The sequence below is a fragment of the Cuculus canorus genome, chromosome 2, assembly GCF_017976375.1.
Source record: "Cuculus canorus isolate bCucCan1 chromosome 2, bCucCan1.pri, whole genome shotgun sequence".
NCBI lineage: Eukaryota > Metazoa > Chordata > Aves > Cuculiformes > Cuculidae > Cuculus > Cuculus canorus.
In genome coordinates this window covers 141,015,881-141,038,684 of record NC_071402.1, presented here as the reverse complement: position 1 = coordinate 141,038,684, position 22,804 = coordinate 141,015,881, and the positions used below count along the sequence as shown (strand labels likewise).

The window sequence follows — 22,804 nt, the reverse complement described above, 5'->3', positions numbered from 1 at the left end:
GACAAAACCACGAGAGGCAATATGCAGACTGCTTCCTTAAGAAGCTAGGAAAATGTTCTCCCTACCATCAAGTTGTACTTTCTTTTTCAAGTCAGTAACTTGAGACTCTTGTAACAACTGCTAAGAGAGGAAGTTATTTCAGGTGTCTACCACAGGCTGCTGATCCTAGCGTTTTGCCAGAACTTACGGAATAGGCAGAACCTTGTCAAAGAGGGTTTTTTAAATGTACACTTGCAACCTCACTAAACTTGCACAGCACTACAGAACCTTCCTACCTGGGGAGGAGACAGACACACACCGGGCAGGAAATTTTGAGTTATAAGAACAAGAGCTTCTCTACAAATACTGAAGCTATACTAATTTTCAGTACATTCACTTCCTGTGAGCTTCCCTAAAACCAAGACAACTTTCTATATCAAGCAAAATGAAAAACTGCCTTTGAATGAAGCAGTCCATTATTAGTAACTAAACTTGTAGAAAAGTTGATTAAGTCTAGTTACACAAGAAAGAACACGTTCTATTGCAGCAGAATGATGATAGTGGAAGAAATATCCCACTAGTTGTTATTTTGTAATATGGAAATGAGCTAAAGTGAATCTAATGCTAAACACAAGCAAATAAAAACAGGTTACTGAAACACAGTTGCCTAAAAGCCGAAGAAAGTTGTGTTTGAAACTGCCAAACTAGCAACAATATTTCATTTCATTTCATCTGAGATAATGAAACTACAGGATGGTAGGGCTTCCTTCATGAAGGAATGTGATATCTAACAATCAAATAATAAAACTGTTTTCTTGCTGATGAGCAGAACGGTAGAGTCCACGTTCAGGTAGGTTTCCACAAGATTCTGCAGTTCTAGATCAGTTCTGCAGATCTAGTATCAGTTCTAGAAATGCACAGAAATGATAGTTACTGATCTGCAGCCTGACAACAAGCCAGCACAGCACTTCTCTCCCTTTCAGTGAGTGAGCATCCTTTTTTGATGGAGGCACACCAGCCTCTCACAGATCAACAGGCAATGCCCTACTTCCACAAAGAGCATTCTCTGTCCTCTTCGTGATGAGGTAGAAGGAAGAAAAACTCCCAGGCTCAAAGTATCCAAAGAATACGCACCACTGGGGGTGGAAGGGAAGAAGGAAGACACAGGTACAGGCATTTTCAAAATGGAACAACTATTTCAGTTTCATACTATTGACGGAAGGCAGATTGTCGTAATTATCCCCTTTGAAAATAGCCCAGAGATCAGACTTATAGTCAAAAGACCAAATTTATAGTCAAAGGCAAATACTGACATTCACGTTATCTCAGGAACATAACTCAGTATGCCAATGTCACATATACGATGAATCCAAGGACAAGAGCAACATCATATCATCTTCATATACAGCAAAGACCTTAAGTCTGCTATCAATTTCATTAAAATTAACTCCAAATCCTTGACAGCTCAGCTAGCACAAGAGGTCCAGTCTATCTTTTTTGCCTACTCCCACTGCTATGTTCATGAAGCTGACTGTACAGCTACCTACAGTCATTCAGAAATATATTCAGTAACGGGATAGGGGGGTGAAGGATCAGAACTAATCCATATAGCTACCAAAAGGGTCTACTTCACTGTTCAGGTAGGCCCCCCTGCTATAGTGAGCAAGGTTATTTTATATTTGATCTCAAATTCATTAACACATTAGCAGTGTTACACTGTTCAATAAACTGTAACATTGAGGAATACATCCACCAGCTAACTAACATGAAAAAACACATACGAGTTGCTTTAACCAAGCTTAGTCAGTACACAGTCCTCAATTACACTTCTATTTCCACAGGTAGAGTTTAAGTAAAAGATTTCAAAACTGCCTAACCCACTGTCAGAAAAGTTACAGCTTCCTGGTGCAAAGGGCATCTGTTCCTACTTTGATTTAATCTAGGCTACTGGATTACAGGCCTTGCACTACAGCCCTCCACTGTAGAAGGGCTCAAGCCCACATCTTTCATGCCCCAGCCAAGGCGAATTTTCTCTCTGAGAGGTTTGAACATGACACCAGGAGATAAATGAATGCTGTGCTGGACTAGGAACACAGGGAGAACCGGTATAGTTTTTCTAGCCCAGTACATCCACCTCTAAGAGTGACCAACATCAGCTGCACAAGGAAAAGCACAAGAAAAGGGTGAGGATAACAGCCTCTAGAAATCTAACGTGTACAGATTCTGAGCATGAGGAATCATCTTTGTTATTATTAGCCTTACATTTGCTTCCAACCCTTCCTCTATTAATTTATTCCAATCTTTTATGAACAGTTGTAACTTGTCCCATGGCAGTTATACCTCAATTGAACTGTGCCGTCTTTAGGGGGTGGGGGTAGAAGTGGAAGACAGGGACAGCAGAGGGACAAACCTCCTTCCATTTGTTTCCTCCAGATGTTCTAATTTCCCCACAATAAATCTTTGAGATGCTTTACAACTGCTAGTTTAATGTTCAGATACATAATTAATTCACCTTTATGAAGTAGGACACATTAAGAATTCCATGCTTATTCTATTGTGATTCAAGACATTATGAAGTACTCCTCTAGAAGATCAGTAAGATAAAGAGCTCCATGATCATATCTGAGGCACACATGCTCAGAAGCACAGGAAAGAGCTGTAGTTCAAGTAGGTCACAGAACAGAAACATCTTTGGAAGAAGAAGAAGAAGTTAGACAGGTATGGAAGAACAATTGATAAATAAAGATCTTAGCTTTTATTTAGATGCTCACTCGTGTCACGGTGAGGCAAGATATGCAAGCCTAAGTCATTTTAATATGACGTACTAAAACAAAAGCAGTTGAAGGCTCACTAAAGAAGTATTCCTGAGTAGTGGCATAACATTTGTGACCATGTTTCTTAATGAAGAGAACTTAATGTGTTTCCAAAAACCTTCCATAGCTTCAAATCATTCTGACAGCAACCTATCTCAGTGCTGAAATAGTGAGTCACTGGGCATCCCAGATTCCTCTTCACTGTGCACGTAATACAGTCTTTTACAGGAGTTCCTACTTCAAAAGTTCTCTCTTTTGAATTCCAGTGATATGAAGGCATGGAGACTGAAGGCAAAGACTGGTATCTTCGAAGGCGTGCTGTAGGATGCTTGATTAAGGAATGCTACAACCAATCATTACAATCTACAGCTAGCTCTAACATAAAATTATCCTGTTCAGGTCATCACTCCCCATAGTCTTTTTTAAAGCACATACTAAAATCCGCAACAGTTATGTACGTCTGTATCCCGTATCCTCTCTTTGTGCTTTCCAGTGGTAGGCCCACAAAAATGATGCAAGAGAGATGAGACATCAAGGTCAAGCCAAAAAAGTTTGACTGTGGGGCCCAGAGTAAGATTGAGAAGGACAACGCATAAATTTATCACACAGCAAAAAGCAGAACAGCAGTGAAAACGTAACAACTCTCAAATAGAATTTTTTAGGTGTAAACAAGTATTTTTAAAGTATAAAACATATAATAAGTTGATCATAAAACTGAGAAATAGAGCACTTATTGGTAAAACTTCAATGTGTCACTTCTGCTTTGAAGTACCTTGGCTCCATTCTATTAAGAGAGGTATCTTTCTGGAAAGATACAGCCTGCATGACTCTTTTTTCTAGTCCTCTTTTTTAACTGACCCTTTCAAATGTGTTCAAGCCTTTAGCCACCATCTTTCTTCCTTCGCACTCTGTCAGCACCAAATTCAACTGACAAGCTCCGACCATCACCTTTATACTAGCATAACTATCAAATGAGCCTTTCTGCTCCAGACTTGTATTTGTCTCCACTCTTCATTTTTTTCTTGCTGACATTCAGCCAACTTAATCTCAGCACAATGAAAAACCAAGCTCCTGATACACTGTCCCTATCAAAACTCTTACAATGACACAGTCCTCAGCATTATCTGACTCGGAATCTGAATACATTGCTGGAGTAATCTATCTTCCTATATTTAAATACTTATCTCACGTTTGAATACTTCCTTTTCATTTTATACACACAGGGCAAGATCTTCCCTTGCTGCTTATATTATCAAAATTTCTACCTCCCCTCACTGATTTCACCCAAAACAAGAGTACGAAAAACGCTGCACAAGACTGGGGCACTAGGAGTAACCAACTTTAAAATCTTACTTACAGAAACATGGGAAGGTAGATGAAACATATACACACACCAAAAAAATGTCCCAGACAGATTAGATGGTAAATCCTATCCAAACATCGTTCTAAAACAAACATGAAGGTAACATTATGCTGCCCCACAGTAATGAGTCATACAAAGCATTGTTATTGCTTGACAAGAAAGCATACAACATTAAGTAGCCACTTTCCTCTATGCCCTTCCAACTTCTACGCTGGAGATCAGCATACACAATCCCTTTTTTAAAGAAATGTGCAATGTGGAAAGAAGTCACCACAAATGGCATTCCACCAATCTCTATTCTGCACTGTTGTGAACCTACGCCTCTTCAACATTAAACAGCAAAAAGGCTCTGCTTATAAAACAGCAGAAACTCACCAAGTCCAAATTCAGCACACTGTCAGATACCCTTCAGATGTTATATTTTTGTTCAGAAAAATGGTGAGCTTGTTTTCCTTCATCTCAAAGCAGGTTCAGAGCACTGCATACCTGGGAGAGTGAGAGGGAAACCCTACATCAAAAGGAAAAAAGCTAAACCTATTTCACTAAAGCAAAACAAATCTAGCGAAATTTCAGTATCTCTCAACACATGCAGGCAATGAAATACAAATTCAATGTAATAGTTTTTAATTATTATTTAAGAGATCAACCACTATAGACATCTGCCTAGCTGATGTAATTCGTGGCTCCAACAGTGTGAAAAGTGAAGTCCTACAAAACCTTAATGATTGCCAGCTTAAAACACAAAGAACTTCACCATGCAAAGTTTATACATTTATATTCTCTTGCTTAATCTGAACTCCAAGTCAACACAATTTGCTACATATACAGCACTGCTCTTCCAACATACACATATGGCGTTAAGAAAATCACTCTATTTGGCTTACACCAATGGATAAGAAAATTCCATTTTTTATTAATATATTGCTTGACAGCAATTAAATATAACATTGAGAAATAAATTTCATCACTTGCAAAACTAGCTTCATGACAGGGTTTTAACTGTAAATGTTCCCTCCTAAATCTTTCACTAACTTGTGAATATAGCTATGATTGTTTCCTATAAATGTGAAAAAGTAAATCGAATTCTAATTTAATAAGTTATATTTCCTTTCCATCAGCTATGAGTGAGTACAGAATTAGGGGTACAAAGCCAATACGAAACACGAAAGGGAGTCAATTAGATACATTAAAGATTCAATATTGCTCCCTCTGAAATTGATAGTACTGTTATCAGTGACACAATAGGCAGCATCAAGCTGTCAGAACAAAGAATGGACAAAACAAGGCTACCTTTACATGCATTACTTGTAGTAATTTAAGTAGTCAGGAAGGCAAGTGGGAGAATGCCTGAGGTAGACACCACTATAACACACCTATGAATGGAGCACAGAAGAAGAACTGGAAACACTATTCACAAAATTAAAGAAAAGAATCTCAGAACTGGAATAAAACTGTTATCGTTTTACTGTGCACATACAAAAAGATCATAAAAAGAAAACTGAGGAACTATTGACCTATCAGGCTCCTGCAGACAATCTACAAAGTTTTCACTCAAGTACTGAACAATTGACTCGCTGCAGACCTGTATTTCACCCAATCCATAGAATATGCAGACCTTCAATAAGGCTTTTCCACAAAAGGCTACCCTTTGTGATAAATGAACCTCTGAAAAAGATTCTAATATAACTTACCATTATGTATGGTATTCATCAACTTCGAGAAAGCTTTTGAGTTAGGAGAAAAAGGGCTTCATGTTAAGATCATGTTTAACAGACGCACAAAAGAATATATGTATAGACAGGAATTTCAGTGAACAATAATACACCTGAATACATCTTTCTTGTATTAGCGCTCTGATCATTTACAGTAGCTCAAATTGTAAAACGGATTTATGTCTATGCACTATAATTTTTTACTTATATTTCTTTGTGAGCTTTTAAATGTGGAGTATAAGAACAGTCCAGCACAAGCCAATTAGCTGCATTCTAAAGCTACTATTACAAATAAAAAAAAATCAGATACCTCCCAGTGACAATCAGTCTTCCCAACAAAAGACTCATTTTAATTTCATTGTCCGTAACAAATCTAGAAACTTAAACTGAAGCTGCCTTGCTAAGCTTAATCACGAGGCATCATTTGCTTCACTGGTAGATTGATACTAACTCAAGCAATCAAGAAGTTTTTGATTAAACAGTTATGTCTCCTAGACTTATGGAGTTCAGCTGAAGAACTCAAACGTGTACAGAGAGTGGGGTTTAGAGAGTACTGATCTCTGACCATGAAGTGCCAGAATACACACACATCCTTTGCTGGGTACTCAGAGGTCTCTCTAATTCAGCCTCCACAGCAACACAACACTTTCATGCCCAGCTGCAAAGTGCTGGCAGCCATGCAGATGGCCCATCTCTTTCACATATGCCACCAACTTATTCATACCTAGGATCATGACCTGATGACTACAAAATTATTTTAGTTTCAATGTACTAGTTCACTCCTTCACACTACTAATGAACAAAGCCCTCAGCTTACAAGCTTGGCTTGACAAGACGATGGAATGATTTTGCAGGTGAGAATGTCGCAAACACCTCTCATACTTCCATGGGTAAATTTTCTACCTGCATCAGCCTCTGAGGTCTGGCTGTAATAACTGTTCATGTTCCCACAGGGGAACTGTCTTTTGTGTTTTAATTTTCTCTTCTTTGTTCTCTGCACAACTGGCAGCTACTGAAGACTGCTGTCTCGTAAGCCATTTTTTAACTGCCAGGCTCTTCTGAGCACCAGGATTCCAAAAAAAAAAAAAAAAATGAATTCACAACAAAGGCAACTTAAACTTTTGTCACTGATACCAGAATATTACAAAACTATTTTAGAAGCCATCAAAAAAAGTCCTTGTCTTTTACCTAGTGCCTAAACTTGAATAACTACCCACAAAGTGAGAGAAACAAACTGCAGCAGAAACCCCTTTCACCTGCATCTACTAAATGGGAGGAAAAAGGTCTTTTTTTAACATTCACAGGATACACAACCCAGAAAACAGTGCCAATTCCAAGACACATGAATCACACTAAGTGTCTGCTACTGTGCTTATTTGAATGAACTTTTCATTATAAGCATGTGCCACAATGGAATAAATATGCGAGAACAGGATTCACACCTTGCAATTCTTACTTGGAAAGTCTCTTTTTTTTTTGAATACTTAAGATTCCCAACAGGGACTAAAAAGACTGTCATGCAATAATCAAAAAAAGACAAGTATAGCATTATGAACTATCACAATTACACCACTTTAAAAAGTCAAGTTACGCCCATATTTCAAATAGTACCCACACTTCCCAAAAAAACAATACAGTAGCACTAAAAAAGATCTGAAAAGAGTAAGAAGGTCATGGTATGAATGACAAAAAGGTATTAAAGATATCTAGGTCTAAAAAAGATAAAGGCAGGAAATGACAGAAATGTCTCAATTACGAATGCTGTAACAATGCTGAGTATTTTTGATGACATCATTGGTTTTAGGGGAGAGTCAAAACATGATCAGCAACAGTTGTGAACAAAGTACATCCTTTTATCATGCATAAAGATACAAAACTCACTCCCCACATTTCAGATATTAACAGTATAATTGGTTTCAAAACTCAACAGACAAATTCATGGAAGAGAACAATACATGGAAAGGATCAATAGCTACTGATATCAAATCTTGAGATGAGATGCAAGGAATCCTAGTAAGCAAACATCCTTTGAAACAAACTGTTTCACACACAGACCTTCCATCGCATGATCAGGTGCCAACACTAGACCAGCCCTGCTTGTGACTGCTGGAGCTAATGCTAGACTCCTTCCCAACCTCAATGCAGAACACAAAGAGAACTGCTCCCTTACCACTATTCCCTTCCACAGCCCATAAATTAGTAGAAGGCAGATGAACCAACGTCTTTTATTCTGGAAGGAAAAAAGAGCTACTCTGGGTTCCTGGTATGACTGCCTCTAATTAGCAGCCACCTCCTTCCGGAATTCCTACACCGAAGCACCCTGCCAGCCACCTAGTTTTCTCCTACACGTTAGAGCCAAGCTATTGGACTCCAACACGCCAAGGTATCAGGAAAGTTTAGGGATGGTGAACTGTAAGCATATATGCCAAAAAAATATATGTTGTAATAGTCAGGCTTCACATGAATTGCTTTCCTTTATTTTCCACCTTACACCCTTCCCTCTCAGTCTTGGCTGAATCCTTCCCTTCTTCATCTAATCCTGTTGTTTCCTCTAAAACCTGACAATTATTCTTCCTTAAAATCAATGCTGCTCAGGAAGACTTCGTTGCTTACAGCTCATTCATTTAGATTAGTTTCAGAATATCTCAGAATTGACTGAATTAATATCTACATACAAGTCACCATCCTTTTACTATTCATTACCTGTTTTTAAGGAAATGGGTTATTCATCCAAGAACTAAAGTTAAATTCTAATCTTGCCACTACTCCCACAGCAGAAAGAAGGCCCAGTGACTTCAGTCCATGACCATTACCACAATTTTTTAAAAGGAAAAAAAACCACACACTAAATACCTGCATTTGAGATTCTTACCTAAAAACTAACCATTATTAACAGCTTTCAAGTTGCTTTTTCTCTTGTTTGAGGGGACAGGAGAAGAGGGGGTTGCTGCATTTGGTAGGACAATGGTAGGGGGGGTGTTGTGTTTGGGTTTTCTTTGGTTGGTTGGTTTTGGTTTCTATATTTACTTGAAACCTTTGAGTCATTATTATCCATAAATCCTTACTGTGAATGTTCAAAATAAATAAACAATGGGAAGTCCATACAAACCCAAGTCAAGTACAAAGGGTGTGACAGCATTACCCATGCACAAGCTCCAGACACGTGTTCATTCTTCAGCTCTGTTTACAGCTTCCATGAATCTCTTCCCAACTCAATGTTCTAGAACTAAACTGCTTCAAAGACCACAGATTTTGGACAAAGATTTCCACTTTTGTTTAAGTTACTTAGTTTAATGAGAACTCTCTTTCAGAAACTTTTTACAACTGCATATAATTCTCCCTTGTGAACACAGATGCATCAACATAGATCACTGTCATAAAAAATTAAGTTTTCTATATATTATCCTTATGCCCTTCTCACAGACACCTTTACATATCTACCAGATCTGACACTAAAAAATGAAGCATTCTATTTAAAAACTGAATAAAAAGTATAGAAAGAACAATATGAAGTAATAAGTTTGCATCTAACCTAGGTGTTAAATCCCAGCTTCACTCAAAGGATAAAAAAACCCTTCACTTTAAATCCAGGATCTTCTCCAGACAAGAAGTAGCTTTTCTAAAAACGTAAAATTGTTTGTTTTCACTTACTATTTCCTGCATTACCACCATAAAAGCCCTGAACTGTTTTCCTCAGTATTTTGACAACACGTATGTACTTCATAGCTATATATCAAGTTCCTGCAACATTTTATTAGTTATGCCTAAATAAACCTCTCTTTCAGGAGTATTGAGTCATGTCCCGGAAATGCATTGTTGGTTTATCTGCGCCAACTTTTTGCATTTTATTTATGCTGAGGACATTTATTAAAAATTAGCTCACATTCAGATGGATCAACACAAAGATGTTGCAGATTTTAAGCAACTAGTATAGGTAACTGTTATAAAGTATCAGGAACTGCCATACAGTGAAAAGGCACTGGGATGTAATGTAATTCAGTGTAGCTAAAACACATCTGCACATCTAGACAGACACTGGATTCCAGTTTCCCTTTTTTAAAGCATTCTTAAATACAACACCTATTGAAACATTTGATTGTCTCTGTAAAGCTATCCCAATTGGTTCCTGCCATTTTAACTAGAGCTGGGCATTTGGGTTGTCATCAGCCACAGCGTATGAAGCTACCTGGGGACCACCTGGCTTCAAAAATTTCACTAGAGAGCAAGAATTGCCACGGGACATATGCCCCAGCGTCATACCAAGCGCAACACACTGAACCACACCACAGCACAGGCTATCAGAGTTTCAGAAAGCTACCATGCTTAGTCCTATCATCACAACATAACCTATTTAGGAATGTAAAATAAATTACTTGAGTAAGAAGGAAACACAGGGAAATGTAGAGCTTGGTCTGATTATCAGCTCTACATTTCCCTGTGCTTCCTTCTTGGTCTGATTATCAGACACTTGGTCTGATTATCACTTGGTCTAATAAAGAATTCAAGAAAATTAATATAAATCAGTGTAAATCGTTGCTGGCTTCTGGAGAACAGATCTCGTGAACCGAATGTCATGTCCCTTTTGGTGAGGACACAGTACTTGTTTGCGTGATTAAGATAATTATGTAAAATGCGTGATGAAACTAATTATGTCTGGACTGGTGCAACACATTCCCATGACACATATGATACGAACCAAAGCATGGCCAAGAACTCTGGTCTCTCTGGCTGTTCCAGTGACTAGGAAGATCACCCACGAGAGAGTGTTTTTCTGGTTTTCTTACAGACAAACTGCTATTACTTACATGATAAATCCATCACATTCGAGTTGAATACTTGTGGGATGCTTATTGTAGAAGGATCAAGAGTCCTTTATAAGATGAAAGCAATAAACAGGGCCAAATTTAAATACAAACACAGACAAACACAGAATTCAGGCTGTACTGATAGGATATGTTGTGATGGGGATTGTTGCCTTGGGCACCATGATCCACTGGGATGTCCCTGCCCATGGCAGGGGGGTTGGAACTAGATGATCTTTAAGGTCTGTTCCATTCCAAACTATTCTATGATTCTATGATTATATCTGTTTAAAAAGAGCATTGTACACAGATAGTACATCAGGAATCTCTCTACTCTAAGTCTTAATGGATTTGTCCCCAAGCAAAATCTTCCTGTTAAAAGCTCAATTATTTTAAGGTAATTAGTCTTCCTTTTACCACTCTATTATGTCAGTATTTCTACTTAATTTGTTTGTTTTTAGAACTTTACAGGGGAATCTCAAAAATTATTATGACAATCAACAACAGCTCTAGACAGCCTCTTCTTATCTAGAAGTTAGTCACCCTGATCATAATCCTGAAACAACTTTCAGTCAGTTTAACTTTGAAACTGCAGCTCTTCACATCAAATAAATGCAAAATTTATATGCAAACTGCATTTCCTTCTGATTTTAAAACCCTGACTGTAGTGCCATCACCTGTGACTGACAACAACAACAAAAAAGAATTTTACCATATAAATTGGACAGCCTTCAGAGGGACAAAAATGCTGCAAATACTGTCAACACATACACATCACTTATTTTTCAGCTATATTTGATTTCTGAAAGACCTGAAAGTCTATAAGATCTGAAAAGTACAATTTTCAAGGAGGGGTAAAAAACCCTACTGCTCCTTTTATAGTCAAGCCTCTTCTTTGCCCTCCCTTCCCCCACTTTTTTATGTTTCCATGTCACCTTTAACAGACTTTATGGAGTTAAAGACTGATTGCTATCTCACATTTGACTTACAAGGAATGTCGTTCTCTAGTAAAATGTTTCCAGATGCTGGAAGATGTTCACACTCAAAAAGATATGCATTTTAATTTTGAAATCTATATACACAAAATTATGTGAAATGAAGGGGGGGTTAACTGTAGTTTTAACAGGAGACCCTGGAACTAAATAGGTACAAGTAAGCAAACAACACCTGTATCTCACTTCAGGTTCCATGCAGCAATAAAATTTCATTTAAGGAATATTTCCTTCATCTTCAGAAGAGATAGGCACTGCTAAAGCAAATACCAAGTTCCGCAACAAGGACATCTGATAGGACAGAAATGGTAATGGCTTCAGAGTATCTCCTTGTTCCCTTGCTCTGTCTGTTGCAGATTCTAGTTCTTGGTTTTATACAAAGAGCTAAAGAATTAACATAATCCAAACACAAAACTGGATGTTCCAGTACATTTTCTTTTTCTACCTTTTTTTTTTTTTTTAAATACAATAATGCCATGTATTTTTCTCCATGCATCTGCAAAGATAATCAGCTCCTGGAAAAGCAAGCCGTTTATTTTATTCACTATGGAGGCAACACCAACAGCAAAGCTGTCAGCTAGATCTCACCCATACAGTGTAGTTTACCCAGATCACCCAGGCCTGAAATAAGGAAGTTTTAATTAGGAATTCAAACTTAACACCACATATATACAAAGCACTTAATAGGCTTATGAGTCAAATATAATCTAAACGCAAATAGTTTACAAAAAAACTCATAGACAACTTTGAAAACCTTCCTTCACCAAACAAGATTTACAGCTAAATTTGAAAAGTAGTAAGCACAGCAACTTAAGTAGCCTTTAAGCCTCCTCAGGCAATTTTCTTCTCTGCCAATATAGATACCACTAACAAAAAGCCAATGTATTCATAGATGTTACTATGTTTTGAAAGCATCATATTTAGATGTCAATTCTACAAATAATTCTGTATGTGCAAAAATCTAGACCTAGTAAATTTTATTTATTCATTATTAAATTCATATTTGCATAGAAGATTTGCATAACTTTAATAAAAACAAAAGTTCAAACAGTTTATTAATAATTACATCTTTTTGTTTAGCTGTTTAAAATTATTAAGTCTTTCTCCTGAAATGAATAACTACAAAAATCATCTTAATTTTATTTTTAAACAAAAAGGGAAAACCTAAAAGGGAACTCAGGAAAACACTCATTCCTTTTCTTACAGTAATTCTTTCTTTATTTTGTTGGGGTTTTTTTAGAACCTGTAGTGTATTACAAGTTCATAATTTAAATATACTATCTGCTGTTGACTATCAGAGCATAAATGAGTAATTATATATCTGAAACGTAACTAGAAACTAATGCCCAGCGTCACATGATAATTTGGGAATCTAGTTTCAACTATATAATCTTCAACATTTCCATTTTAACCTGACAGACGCTTACGCTCTCATACAACAATTAACTGGTCAGGTAAAATCTCATTTCCACAGCTGCCAAGACCTCCAATACAAGCTGGCCTAAACATCTTGACATGCGAGGATACCCCAGTTATTAGAATCTACTTGGCCTTCCACAGGACATTTTTCAGTTCAGAAACCCTTCACATCTGTTTTCACTCAAAAAAAAATCTGCCATTTTTGGAGAAAGAAAACCTTTCTTTTATTTTGTTTTAAATCAAGTTTTGTTTCAAAACAATGCTCCAACAGTTTCTAGTCTTCCAACATTCATAGAGGAGTTGATTTGTATCTAATGCACAAAACACTGCTTCCATGGAATGTCCAGCAGCCTGGAGACTTCAAAGATGGAAAGGCTGAACATTTGTTTTCCGCAGCCCATCTAATAAGGTACTATTATATGTCCATATTTTTCTGTCAACATTTTTTTTTATAAAAAGAAACTATAACCAGTATGCAGTAAGAAATTAACAATGAAAAAAAATCTTGACTGAGAATATTAATTCTTCCTGTATAAAACTATGATCATGCTTTTAACCATTTTGTAAACTGAAATAATCTCAAATTAAAGATATGTCAGCCTATCAACAAGCTGAAAACTTTCTGAAAAATACATTTTAAAAATCTTTATCATTGTATGCCTCTTCTCAACTTCCCTATATTCTTACTTTAGGAGGAAATTAATATCAGAATTAAATATAGTGCTCTGCTACCTACAATATCTCTGGAGCAATTTCAAGCCATATAGCTTTTCTGTCCCTTCTTGAAATAGTATCACAAGGATGACAACAGCCATTTTTTCCTAAAGCATCTCAATATGAGATAATGTCCAGTTCTCCATCATTATTCAGGAGTTTTTCATAATATTTTTTTTACAGTAAGTCACTATGATAAGGCTCATTGTTCAGTATTTTTTGTACAAAACTTTCCCACCAAGGAATTACTCATTACATCCGAGTACATTTCTTACAACATATACCGTCAGAAATCACCACGACCCCCACAGCAGGCAGCAAAGATTTCTGTATTTCTTCCCAATCTTTGACAAAATCAGAGAATAGAGTGTTGGGAATGAATTTCTGCAGACCTGTACTGCCTGACAATTCCCTACTACTACTGTATTTTGAAATGCATTCTTTTCCAGTTACAAGTCTCTTTTTTTGTGCTAAACTGATGCACCATGCTAATGTTTCTTTTAGAAATCAAAGGGACAGTACAGCACAGAATTAGATCCATAGGTAAGAGCCAAACAAGAATCTCTGTGAGCAGGTGATTCGGTTCTTAGCTCTAGAACTTCCCACCCTGGCAAATCCAATAAATATGCCTGACTAAACTGTATCTTCTAGAAGACATATTACTTTTAAATTTTAAGCGTCGTTACCAAGAATTGTTCAACTATAACTTTCTTTCACTTGATCATGTTTTACCTTTTTTGTTAGGTTAAGGATCAGTACAGTATCAGCTTTCAGTTCCCCATACAACATCCATATTTAGACAAATTCACTTCTTAGCTTTTCTACAATAAAGGGCTTTTTCCAGTTCTTTGATCCTTCTTGTGGCTTTCCTCTTCTTTACATACAACAGGTACCAGAAGCAGAGACAGTATTCAGAGACCATATGAACTCCGCTGAACACAGTGCTACCCTTGCCATTAGTTTGCTGTTTACGCATTCAAACTTTTTAAAACATAGCTCAGCATTGAAAGGTCAGACACAACTGATTATTCACTTATATCCTTTTTCTTTTCAGCCCTTCTTTCCCCAGGCAGCCATCCTTATCTTGCAAGTACACATCCAGTTTTCCTACACAGAATCTTTCACTTCAGCTCCACCAACACAACTCTTAGTTTGCATTGCTTACCAAGAGACTCATTTTACCCTACTCTCATACCCAGATCTTATTTAAAAATTACAGAATTTTCCAGTAAACAGTATAAGGTTGATAACTGATGCACAGGGACATAGCACAACCCCAAAGTAAACACTTTGATTTACTAATTCTCTGATCAAAATGAAACTGAGACTTACCAGTTTACTACATTTAATGCAAAGGTTTGCTGACTTCCTATCATTACAGGTCTTTATTTAAAATCTCATGCTGTATCACTTGAAATGCAGACATCTACTATGCCACTATTTTTTATTTAAAAAAAAAAAAAAAACAAAAACCCAAAAAACCAATTCCATCAAGTTGTTTTCCATAACTCACAATAATCACCATTAGTCATTACATCTTTAAATCTCTTAACATCTTTCTTGTATCAGACACATTCTAACTACATAACATTAAACATTAAATACCTACCAGTCTCCTACAACTTCACAAGTTTTAAAGACTTGCTGAAATCTAACACTAACAGTCTAAAAACATCATCAGGAAATGTCAACTTATTACTTCTGGCTGTAGCTCCTCCTAACATCTGTTTTAGACATGAACATTGTTAAAGGGATCCATTCCATGATAGTCCCCATTTTCATAAGCTTCTACTACCTCATGTTATTTCTTCCAAATTACCTGGTGAATGTTTCCATGTTTTCTACACCAATCTACACCAACAATCATCAATTCTAACATTTTAATCTCATATCAAACCAACACAATTCATGTTGAACCACAAATAAGAACAAAATTCTCCAAACAAGAATTTTTCCTTGTGTATTTTCTACACCATTTCCTTAGCCCTGAAAAGTCCTTAATATCTATTAGTATCAACTTGTCCTTTCTATTCTATCTCCTCAGGAATACAAACTGGCTTTTTAACACAGCAAGACTTTTTTTTCTGCTTTGACTTCTGAGGCACCTAGCAGATAAACATAATAGCACTGTTTCAGAATAATTTGGTCTAAACTCCTTCTCCCAATAGTTTCAGCCAGTAAGTCAAAGGCCACAGAGGAGTTTAAAGATAACATCATAAAGATTTAACATAAGCTCTGAGGGACTCAATACCCCAATGAGAATGACTTCAAATCACTTATCTACTTTGAAGCTCAAGAGTTCCCTCACAACATCAGTATGACAAGGAGCTTTACAGTAAGATCATTTCCTTGCATGGGAGCATAACACTTGGCAGAGGTTTCATCACTGCTTGAATCAGGTGAGAAAGGAAAATAAAACACTAGGACTAAGCTGAAGCATTTAGCAAACTCCTATCTGAAGCTGAAGCTTGACTTCATAAGGCAGAGTAATCCAAAGGGGCCTGTGCCAAAAAAACATTAACTGTTTCTAAATCGGAGTTTGAAATACTGCTACGTTAAAGTACAATACTGGGTTGGGATACAACCTTTATTTCAAAAACTACCTAGTATTACCAACCAGAACATACTGAAGACTGTGCAAAGGTAGAACATATATGACGTAGAGATAAAACCGCAGGAAGACAAATTATAAGGTTGCCTCAATTGTGACAAAGGAATTCCAGAAGACAGGCACACCAAGGGTACTGAAAGAATGAGCTAATCATTTCAAGGCCCAATTTGGAATTTAACCCTCTCCAGTCTTCTCAGGGAATAAAAGAACTGCTTTATAGGCACTTGTAGGGCATAAAATCAATTATGCAAAAATTACAGTACTGAAGCAAATGGTTATCCTGAAGTCTGTAGCAGCTGAAACCAATACTGTACAATTTGTTGCTATCAGGAATGGAACTTGGAAAGACAGAAAAGCATATAGGGATATGCTTCAAGCATATAGGGATTCTGTAATTCTTCAGCAGCAAGTATCAAAACAGAACTTAAAGTGTACAAGAATTTTATCTACCATGAAACAGAAATTTCAGTCTACTTCTGAAACTTGATTGCTTTTGATTATTTTTCTTTTGCTGCATTACTCCCTGAAAATCAGAAGGTAAGACTCATAAGACGTCATAAGAGGTTTTTTCCCTGTTGCAGTGGGACACAAGTTTTCAGAAAGCTCCTCCTGCACTGAAATGTACTCCAAGCAAAGAAGCAAAGCCTGCACAAACTGCTTGATAGATAAATACAGAATGTATCAAAGCTATTTATCCTTATTTATTCCAGCACCTGAAAGGGGCATATAAGAAAGCTGGGGAGAGACTGTTCACAAAGGCTTGTAGTGATAGGACAAGGGGGAATGAGTATAAACTGGAGAAGGGCAGATTTAGGCTAGATATAAGGAAGAATTTCTTCACCATGAGAGTGGTGAGGCACTGGCACAGGCTGCCCAGGGAAGATGTAGCTGCCTCATCCCTGGAGGTGTTCAAGGTCAGGTTGGATGGGCCTTGGGCAGCCTGATCTAGTGGGATGTTCCTGCATATGGCAGGGGGTTGGAAATAGATAGGTCCCTTTAAGGTCCCTACCAACCCAAACTATTCTGTGATCCTAATTGCACTTTTACTTCTTCCCACCACCTTACTGGTTTCTGCACTACTCCTGAAATTAAGTGCAAGTACAGTAAAGAAACATTTAACCTTAGAATCTACTATGAGGTAAGCATTGCGACAAGATCCTACTCATCTCTTCCAATTCTTGGATGAAGGGTTTCTGTTCTATAATCACCATTGTTTGAACAATAAAAATAAAACTCTTCAGCAGAGGGGATCACTACTTCATAATAGTTCGGACTAGAAATCTTTAAGTGTTATTACCTAGGATGTTGCAGAGAATTAACTTAATCCTGAGAATACAAGTAGTGTACAACTTTCAAAAAGTTAGATAGCTCTATAAAACTGTACAGTTCAGATTAAACCCTCCCCTATTAAAAAATATGGATCCCAAAATCACTTCAAAGACCAGTCCCATTCTGGGGAAACCAGTCTCAGCTCTATGCAACTCCTGCTGACGACTTATGTATTCTTAGACAACAAGCTTAGAGTCCTTGTGAATTTCTGGCAGAAAGGTAAGTATGATTTGTAAATAAGCTGTTGTTTGCTAAAGAAGCTGTATTTTCTTTAACGTGGACAGATGTACTAGAAAAATATTAATTAAATATAAAAATTCCTTATCATCCTACTAACTAAATTTCATTTAATTACTTTTCATTCTTTTGAGTACATTGTTAAAGTAACACATATAGTGCTTCCTATCATATTATAAATACATTTCAGAAAAAATCATGAGGAGCAGTAAGACTGAACATTTAAGCACTCAAACATTTGAAAGCATCAGATCATTTGCATGGCAACCATAATACAACCTGAGCATATGCATTGTAAGAACTTTTAATTACGTGGCCTTGTACTATTCATGGTGCATTGCTGTTCTAATTAAGCAGGAAAACAGAAGTTCTGTGGACTGGAATAAAGTTTGGAGAGGACAAATATTTTCACAAAATGAGCTGAATACTCACTCTGAATAAAAAACTTCAAAGGAAAACATGTATAAACAGCACATAATGAATCTGCAATACTTTTAAAATAAGCTTTCTTTCACATTTCATCTAATGCGAACATTAACTGAACAGTTTGCGCAGTAATAATTTTCATCATTTTTATGGATCTCAGTAAATACTCTTAAGAAAATGGGAAGAATGGTAGCTGCAGTTAAGAAGATTATTTTAAAAAAATGAGGAGGAGATTCTTGAAAAAGTGCCTCTAAAGCTTTGGACTAACTCATTCTTGCTTTTGCTTCTTTGAAATTGCAAGGGAATTCCAAGTAAGGGTCAGTAATAACTTTTTGGCTTGACTTTCCCTGCATTTTCTGCCACAACACTTACATGCACAAAATCTTATTTGGGGTTTTGGGTGAAATCATTTCCATTCACTTGCCAGATTTTGCTCATGGACAACATAGAGACATTTGGAAGAGAAACATCAGTGCATCATACCTGAGAAAATTTGTTTCTGATAATACTAACAATACTCACATGCTCATTGTAACAAAGTTGTAAATGGACTGCTAAATGCCAAAAATGCTTATGACAAACTTATGACGAAGTGAAGAAAATTGCACTACAACCATAAGAGAGAACCAGGGGAAGAGCACATTAGAACAGTATGTTCAGACTAAAGCAGAAGTTTATAGATGAATTTAAAGCTTATGCTCAAAGGCAAAGACATTTTGGGTTTTCAGGGTTTTGATGGGGCAATTTTGTTTATGTTTTTTGTTTGTTTCTTTGTTTTTCATTCATATTCTTTGGCACCTACAGAAAACATTATTGTTCTAGAGGACAGATCTAATGCTGCCTAGCCAGAACATAAGTATGCTTGAAGGTGAAATTATAGGCTGAATATCATGATAGAAGTAATAAAACCTACCCCGTTATTTCCATCCATATATTTCAAAGCTTTTTATAAAGGGATTTTAACACTAGCACGGGCATTTTATAGATGGAAAAGTGAGATGCAATGAAAAGGACAAAGGAAGCCAGAAAGGATTTGGCCAGGGAAAGGCCTAGTCCAGGAGCTGACAAGACTAGAACACTCTAACACAAATACGAGGTGGGAAACACGGGTCATTCACTTCAAAACAAGATCTTTTACTTCCATCTGCTACCCGTACTACAATATGTAATCCACCTCTAAGGGTTTATAAAGGAATAAGAAAGTTCTTACTAGAATAATCAGAACACTGACCTGAATACATTGGACAATCTCTGTCCATAAAAGATACACGGTGAAAATACATTTTAAACACATTTTAATCAAAAAGATGGGCAGTGAACTTGGAAGTTTTGTCACATACCATTTCTCGTTATTGATTTCAATGCAGGAATAATATTTCTTAACATAGTTGCCACTTCTATTGCCATTATTACCCATAATAAAAAACATGAATGCCTATATGTAACAAAGATTTAAAACAACGTGATATTGATCAAGATTTTAAGTACATGCCTTGGTCTGAAACAAATATGAAATGTTTTGTTTCTTGAAGCATGTATTTTTAAAGTCTCTCTTCCCTATACAAGGAAAATATACAGTGTAAAAGCATAAAACCCTGCCACAATTAAATATTCAAGTTCCATTTCTCTTTCCTCCAAGAAAGGAAAAATAAAGAAAAAAAAAATTGACAAAACAACAAAAGGGACAAAATTTCAAAGTTACAAAAATGAGGTATCAGATAGCTTGCTATTGCTTTTAATCCAAATGCAAAGGCTTCAAAAGAAACTTTAAATCAACAAAGACTTTGGTGGATACAGTATTCTGCAAGGTAATTCCACACACAGGTTTACTGGGAACAGAAAGCCTCTCATAGCCCCAAATGCACATAATGTTTAGAACAGAGGAAGAACAAACCAGCCAATTTCAATTGCTAAAAAGCAGACAAGAATATGAAAGTGTCATCCAGCTATACAGGGGTCCAGATTCAGAATACCCTTTTACATGTTCAAACTGATAATTTTCCATATTGACATTTTGATTTTTAATTAAGCTAAATTGGGAAAAAAATAATTGAGGGACATACTCAGCACAGTTGACATGCTGGAGTACTGATTTTGTTTTCTCTGTGTAACAGAACATGTAGACAATATTGTCTGAATAATCTTATCACTTATTTTAGCTAAATTCATCACATGTAATTTCCAAAGAACCTATTTTCATGCAACTTACTTTTTCCTCAAAAGTCTCAAAACCTGCACGTACATAGCACACAAGTCCATTTACTACAGTCACCTATGGCACTGTGGCACGTACACATGGAACAAAATTTATTCTTTCAACAGTAATGTTCTAACTTATACTTTTTTTTTCCCGATGCAACTTTCAAGATACTTTAAATGACACTATGTCCCTGAAAAGCATACTCAGAATTATGGCTAAAATAATAAAGACATATTTTGAGGTAAGCAAACAAATCCAACACTAAATGCCTACCTGAACCCACTGGAGATGAGCCAACACTAAGACTTTGTAAACTTCCATTCCTGAGCAAAGTTGGAGATTTCTGAAGACCAGAGCTTGTCACACTTCCTGCAGCAGAAGCCACAGATGAAGTTGGGGATGCAGAAGAGACTGAAAGATGGGAAATACTTTCTTGACTTTTATTTCCTTTGGGTCTACCCGGCCCATGTTTACTTTGCTTATTTCCTTTCCTTTTCTTCTCAGTTACAGCTTCTTCTTCTATTCCAGAAGTTTGAGCTCGTTTGTATGCTGTAGAAGTAAGGCTTGAACTACCTATGTCTCCGGGTGAGCTGTCGAAGTTTTTAGACTGGGAAACAGCTGATGATGAAGGGAGACCAATTAAGGAAGTGAAACAATTGACACTCCCCTCTTGACTCCCAGTCTCTCCTTTATGTACATCTTTGGTCGACGAAGCCTGTTGAGAATGAGTGAAGCTGTCACTTCGCAGATCTGTGTCTGTAAAACTCAAAAAATCCTGGGGAGACTGAACTGAACTTCCAGAAGATGACTTTATGCTTCCAGGAGTGCCCAAAAAGCTTCCTAAAAAGAAAGAAAATAAAAAATACAATTTTTTTTTTCCTGCAGTGGATGAAAATTGATGGGAAAGATCAACATCTTAGAATACAGAACCTTAAAGTGCAAGGACTTCTTGCAAAATGTTACCAAGAACTAAAGAATTTATTTTTAAGATAACTCATTGCTTCTCCTGCTCATCTTCACTCTGCTGGATTCGATTCTCAGATTCCTATCTGAGATGCAGATTTTAATTCAGGGCACAAACAAGGTGAAAGCGAATAAAACGAGAACAACAGCCTTGGTACTAAGGCAACTTTGACATTCGTCATGTTTTGAAGCCCAAACAAATAGTTGGTGCAAGTCAGAGCAGGTGGTTTTTTTTAACATACACATATATAAAAAGAAGGTGTCTGATAGAAACGTGCTATGATCACATCTATGCTATGCCTGCAATCTTCCTTACCATTCTACTTAAATCAAGGGTCTGACACAGGTCAAGGGAAAAGCAATTGCACTTAATTTACCCTGGCTGAGGAGGTGTTCCATAGAATAGGTATTTTTCAAAAAGACGTGGGAGGAAGCAGAGAAAAGTGTATGGAATTGGCATTTTGAGACTTCTTTAGCACTGTCAGAGAACCATAAAGACCTTTTGTGTAACAGAATTGCATGCTTCTTTAATATTTGGAATGCAGTCATCTCATCACTGTTAGTGCATGCAAGGCAGAAAATGAAGCACACTTAGGAATTATGAACATCTACTTTCACTGAAATTCATTAATTTTACATGGGTGGGTGCATGTGGGTTCTGCCTTCTAGAGCTCGGATTGATGATGACTATCCCCTCAGAAAATACTCTTCAATACGACATTAAGTATAAAAAAAGTCTTTAAAAATTACTGTTTTATCATTAGTACTGCATTAAACGTTATTAGAATTCAATCCAAAATATAATTTACATTACTACATCCATTTAAAAATCACAAAAACATTGTTGGTATGTATTTTAAATAAGTTGCATCGACTTCTTTCAGTGCAGCTTTAAACAAATAATGTGCATATACTAAAGATGTATTTCGCATCATTTGCAGTGAGCAAGATTTTTCCTTAAATGCAGGATTCCAGACGGCATATGTCAAAGTTTAGAGAATTTAAACAAAATAAAAAACTTTTTCAAGTAAAAAAGGCTGAAATATTGAAACAGTTCCAGACAAATTTAAAAGGGTTGACTGAATCAGTGCATTCAAAGAGCAACATCATAAAACAGAAAGGACAGTCAGCTACTGCACACCACAGTGAAAATAATGAAAAAAATTAACTTTGTAGAAGTGCTAGTTTGCTGTGTTTCAAAATAACACTTTTTATTAGTTAAGCATGTTGTAAAAAGACTTTTT

The 22,804-nt window shown here is 36.6% G+C and overlaps 1 protein-coding gene across 6 annotated transcripts in view; it reads right to left on the bottom strand.

Annotated features, from left to right (window-relative positions):
• The window catches only part of MLLT10 (MLLT10 histone lysine methyltransferase DOT1L cofactor), a 122,667-nt gene that overhangs the window by 40,680 nt on the left and 59,183 nt on the right, over positions 1–22,804 (bottom strand). For all 6 annotated transcript variants that reach the window (XM_054060109.1, XM_054060111.1, XM_054060107.1 and 3 more), the window contains one exon: positions 20,871–21,437. In XM_054060109.1, the coding sequence (XP_053916084.1) occupies positions 20,871–21,437 (567 nt within the window). The remainder of the gene's footprint in view (positions 1–20,870; positions 21,438–22,804) is intronic.